Here is a 6,000-nt window from a genome sequence, read left to right as displayed (position 1 = left end):
CATATATTATTTTTATACCCTACCCCACCACTGTGGTACAGGGTATTATAGCTTAGTGCATTTGTTTCTAACACCCAAAAGGAAGAGAAATAGACCCATTGATAAGTATACCGATCGACTCAGAATCAATTTTTGATTCGATTTAGCTATGTCCGTCTGTCTGTCCCTCTGTCCATGTTTATTGGTGTACAAAGTACAAGTCGCAGTTTACATACGATTGTCTTCAAATTTGGTGCAGGCATGTTTTTCCTAGAGACGAAGCCTATTGAAATTGGAAAAAATAGGTTCAGATTTGGATATAGCGCCCATATATATGTTCGTCCGGTTTGAAGTAATAATGCAATAAAATTGTCATTTGTCAACCGATTCGCTCTAAATTCGGCACGAAGGATTTTCTCTTGACTCCCTACATTACCGGTGAATTTCATAGAAATCGGATAAGATTAAGATATTGCTCTCATATATATATATAAATCACACGATTTTTATTCCTAGAGCCACAGCAAGCGCATTTATAGATCAATCTTCCCAAAATTTTATACAACGCTTTCCTCGACGACTTCCACAAGTTTGGTTCAAACCGCTACAGATTTAGATATAGCTGCCATATATATGTTCGCCCGATAAAGTCACAGCAAGCGCGTTTATTGACCAATCTTGCCAGAATTTTGCACAACGCTTTCCTCGACGACTACCACAAAATCTGAGAAGTTTGCTAGTTATCGGTTCAGAATTAGATATTGGGAGGTGTTTTTGAGGTGGGGGACCCCCCGACAGTTAGAGTGGCATATTTATGCCACTTTTGATACGCATATTGTCCCAATCCGTAAACATGTCCGTTCAGGTGGGATTTGGGATGGGGCGTTCCCCCAGGTTATTTGACCCCAAAATATTATACCAATTCATGTTTTTGGCGTACCATAAGGTAACATGGAAAATTTCGCCTTAATCGGTGTAACCATCTCCGGGATCTGATGTTTCTCAAAATGTGTGTTTGAGGGGGGGTGGGTCCGACCCCTCTTCAGATATCAAAAAATGTAGTACCCTAGTTTCACCGGGGGCTCAAACTCTTCTTGAGCCCCTAGAAGCTTGAATTTTCAATTGATTTGGCTAAAATTTGCCAACGCCAAATCCTACCCCGATAGCTTTAAACCCGATACCCCAATATGTATTCTTGAAACAATAGAAGCCTCAAGCAATGCTCGATCTGGACCATATTCGGCATGTTTGACAAGGGGTCTAAACAATTAAAAACGTGCTTAATTCTTAACAGTCTTAAGAACCTACCACCACGGAATTTCTCACTTAATTCCGTGCTACTTACAAAATCCCTAATTATTTTCCATGCCACGCCCCTAAGTTGGCTCATATCTGGTATTGTGTACCCATCTATGTTCCGGTATCTGTAAGACGCGAAATCCAGGCAATGACATAGAAAATGCTCCAACGTCTCATCATTTTCCCCGCATGCCCTACACATGCTATCACTTGCCGCACCTATTTTATTGGGTTGCCCAAAAAGTAATTGCGGTTTTTTCATATAGTCGGCGTTGACAAATTTTTTCACAGCTTGTAACTCTGTAATTGCATTCTTTCTTCTGTCAGTTATCAGCTGTTACTTTTAGCTTGCTTTAGAAAAAAGTGTAAAAAGTATTTAATTAAAGTTCATTCTAAGTTTTATTAAAAATGCATTTACTTTCTTTTAAAAAATCCGCAATTACTTTTTGGGCAACCCTAGATAAGTGAGCTCGTGTGTCCCGTTATGATACCGAGAGCTATACTAACCTCCTTCTTACTTCATTTCAGCAATAGCCTCGTCTTCTCACGATCTTTGTCTCCCCACAAGATTTTCGCTATTCCACAGGGTTGCATGCGCATTCGTCGTCCACGCCCTTAACTCGGACTGCGTCAACTCGAAAGGCATCGGGTTAGCCAAGTTAATTGACTGCAGTCATCTGGCCTTCATCGCCAAATCGTCTGCCCTTTCATTCCCCCTTACTCCGTTAGGGCCATCCTCAGAGAAGGCATTAATCTTCTTCTTACACTGCCAAACTGATCGTGACCCTACCGTCCTGGTTGTTATCGGCCTTGTGGAAATTTTACTGTCCCTAAAGATGTTCACACTCGACGTCCTCGCGTTAGCACCACATCACCTCACGCATTCCGTGAATCTTCGCCTGCAGGACTGTATTATGGTCAGGCAGTCTAATGCAAATCTCAGTCCTTGGATTCTTAATGTAGAATCCCAGGCCCACTCTGTCATCTAGCTTTAATCCATCCTTGTAACATTATCTTCCAGGGTTCCGTCAATTCAAGACTGTGCCGCTGGCAGCAGTGCCTCGCACTCGACCTCAAGGTTCATTTCAGGTATCCGATAGGAAACCTCTTCCATTTCTTTCAGGTTTCCTATCGTCGCCTCGATTATACCGCGATGGTATGAGCTGTTCCCATCCTCAATCCATTCTCCCATCGCCTTAAGTCTCATAGCCGCAGTGGCTGCCTCAAATTTAGACTGTATGTCCATGGGTCGGATATCTAGAATAGTCTCCAGTGCTCTAGTGGGCGTGGTCCTCATCGCTCCGTCCATACCAACTAACATGTTCTCTGAACCTATTGTATGGTCCTTATGTTGCCCGTTTTCTCCATATCAGTCCACCAAACTACTGAGGCGTAAGTAAGTATTGATTTAATCACGCTCCTGTAGAGCCAGCGGACTATCCTCGGATTCAGGCCCCATTTCGAACCTACGGCCCGTCTACATAGGGCCCAACATCTGTGAGCCTTCTCAGTATGCTCCTAAATGTGACACTTCCAATTCAGTTTCCTGTCCAAAATCACACCTAAGTATTTGACATTGTCAGATATCGAAATCGTCTTATTGAGGAAACGTGGTGCGTTATATTGGCACACCTTCGTCTTCCTCGTGAACAGGCAGATTTCAGTCTTCTTTGGGTTATCATTGAGAAACAAAAGTCCAAACATAATACTTCATAACAGAACCCACTCTAATGTTTCTAGACAATATTGCATATTTAAGTTGATATCACAAACTAAGAAACTAATCAGATCTCAATGACCTTTTAATCGGAGAGAGTATGAAATTTCCGTTTTCGTTTGGCAGAAATTCTTGCTTTTCTTTGCTTCCATGTCTTGACCTTAGATAAAGTAATAAGCCAATACAAAACCCCCTTAATGATCATGGGAAGCCAAAACCAAAAGAAAGTATAATGACCTCAAAACCATCAAAGGCACGAGACAGACAAATCACATGTTTAGAATTTCTTTGGAATTGACCCAAAAATCTTTGGCAACATTCAACTGATTAAAGGTGAGAAAATGCCCACCAATAAAGATCAAACATTTGCAGGGATATAATTAAAAACAAAAACATATTAATGTGTAAGGGCTTGCAGCTAAATTCTAACAACATAGACCAACTCACGCACCTAACAAGCTATAACCAAATTCAAATACCATAGAAACAAAGCTAGCTATGAAAGTAGATATGGAGATTCAAACCGAAGAGATAGAACTTAAACAAGAGGGAAAAACAACAACACAACCACTTGACATGACCGGCAAGTTGGCTGCTAGGTCGCCACGATCAGCATATTAGAAGTTTGCTCAAATCAGTTTGTTTGTAAACGCCGCGCTCTCTAGTTCAATTCGTCGAATTCTAACCAAAGTTTGTCATTTTCGGTTATACAAAAAAAAAAGCAGAAGAATACAAAAGTTCCATATCAAAAGAAAGAACAAGCATAGATCATTTAAATAAATGTTTAACAAATGTCTTTGGCCAAATGTGTTTTGATTGTGTTTATCGTTTTTCTGCCGCTCACCTGGCCACGTCGCCAGCTATCCATTTGGAGGGTGTTAAAAGATGACAGTTTGATTATTTTGCTACGCAATCCTGCCGATGCGAGTTCCTTATTTTTCAATAATGAGGATTTATACGATAATACCGTGGAAAGTCTACAATGGCTGGTAGGGCCAACGGATATACGACGCTACAATATCTTCTCACCCTCCTCGACGTATCAGATTAATCGACGCTATCGCAGTGATCCTTCAGTGAAACGGTATCCTGGTTATCAATTGTGGAAAGTGCATGAACCAAATATGCAAAGCAAAGCTTTGAATGAGTTTTGGAGTTTATTTGGTTAGTGTTGAGAAAATAAAAAAAAAAAAAATGAAGATGATCTGAGAGGAAAAATTAACAAAAATAAATAAATGCAATCAAAATATATTCATAATAGTGCTCTCTATATTTGAACTAGAAATGGAAACAAAAATAGATATATATTTATAAAATGTTTAATATGCAAAAGTTGGTGAAAAAGGAAAATGCAAAAAAAGAAATACAAGAAACCAGAATAATATAGACATTAACAAAATTTCTAAATAAAATAAATTTCACTTCTTCATAACGGTGAAAATTTTCTTAACGATGCTTAAGCGCGGAAGCAAACTGAAATTAGCATGAACAAATTCATAAAAAAAATTTAAAAATATACTATGCGAAAATTTGATATGTAGATTTGAAACGAAAATTTTTAGCAACCTGAAGGCCACCAAATATTAAAAGTAATGCAAAGTTTTGTAAAGGCTACAGTTTGATATCAAATATAATAAAACCTTTTGTAAACATCGAATTACATCCCTAATAATTCCATGAAACACACAAAATAAATACAAGTAAAATACTGTGAGAGAAAATATATTTTAAATACCCTCCACCATGGATCGCATTTGTCGAGTTCTATGCGCGGTATCTCCTTTCTAAGCAAACAAAGAATATTGTATAAGAACTGTTATGCTATTGGAGCTATATCAAGTTATAGTCCGATTCGGACCATAAATGAATGCTGAACATTGTAGAAGTCATTGTGTAATATTTCAGTTTATTCGGATAAGAATTGCGCCTTGTAGGAGCTCAAGAAGCAAAAACCGGGAGATAGATTTATATGGGAGCTGTATGTTGAAGGTCACGAGAGAAAACGTTGCAAAAAAATTCAGCCACACCGGATAAGAATTGCGCCCTCTAGAGGCTCAAGAAGTCAAGATCCCAGATCGGTTTATATGGCAGCTATATCAGGTTCTATACCGATTTAGGCCATACTTAGCACAGTTATTGGAAGTCATAACAAAACACCTCATGCCAAAATTTCAGCCAAATCAGATGAGAATTGCACGCTCTATTGGCTCAAGAAATCAAGATCCAAGATCGGTTTATATGACAGCTGTACTAGATTATAAATCGAATTGAATCATACTTAGCACAGTTGTTGGAAGTGATACCAAAACACAACGTCAAAAATTTCAGTCAAATCGGATGAGAACTGCGCCCTCTAGAGGCTCAAGAAGTCAAGATCCAAGATCGGTTTATATGACAGCTGTACTAGATTATGAATCGAATTGAATCATACTTAGCACAGTTATTGGAAGTCATAACAAAACATCTCATGCAAAATTTCAGCCAAATCAGATGAGAATTGCGCGCTCTATTGGCTCAAGAAGTCAAGTTTCAAGATCGGTTTATATGACAGCTATATTAAAACATGGACCGTTTTGAAACATACTTAGCACAGTTGTTGGAAGTGATACCAAAACACAACGTCTAAAATTTCAGTCAAATCGGATGAGAACTGCGCGCTCTATTGGCTCAAGAAATCAAGATCCAAGATCCGTTTATATGACAGCTGTACTAGATTATGAATCGAATTGAGTCATACTTAGCACAGTTATTGGAAGTCATAACAAAACATATCATGCAAAATTTTAGCCAAATCGGATGAGAATTGCGCCCTCTAGAGGCTCAAGAAGTCAAAACCCAAGATCGGTTTATATGACAGATATATCAAAACATGGACCGTTTTGAAACATACTTAGCACAGTTGTTGGAAGTGATATCAAAACACCACGTGCAAAATTTCAGTCAAATCGGATGAGAATTGCGCCCTCTAGAGGCTCAAGAAGTCAAGACCCAAGATCGGTTTATAT

The 6,000-nt window shown here is 38.9% G+C and overlaps 2 protein-coding genes across 3 annotated transcripts in view; one reads left to right on the top strand and one right to left on the bottom strand.

Annotated features, from left to right (window-relative positions):
* Window positions 1-6,000, bottom strand: part of LOC106085895 (bromodomain-containing protein DDB_G0270170) — a 252,082-nt gene that overhangs the window by 119,835 nt on the left and 126,247 nt on the right. The window lies entirely within an intron of this gene.
* Window positions 1-6,000, top strand: part of LOC131996676 (carboxypeptidase B) — a 37,366-nt gene that overhangs the window by 19,998 nt on the left and 11,368 nt on the right. The window contains exon 3 of the mRNA XM_059366343.1: window positions 3,881-4,159. Within this exon, the coding sequence (XP_059222326.1) occupies window positions 3,881-4,159 (279 nt within the window). The remainder of the gene's footprint in view (window positions 1-3,880; window positions 4,160-6,000) is intronic.

Source organism: Stomoxys calcitrans, chromosome 4, assembly GCF_963082655.1.
Source record: "Stomoxys calcitrans chromosome 4, idStoCalc2.1, whole genome shotgun sequence".
NCBI classification, from domain to species: Eukaryota; Metazoa; Arthropoda; class Insecta; order Diptera; family Muscidae; genus Stomoxys; species Stomoxys calcitrans.
The sequence above is the reverse complement of the archived record's forward strand: the minus strand, read 5'-3'. Positions and strand labels throughout refer to the sequence as shown.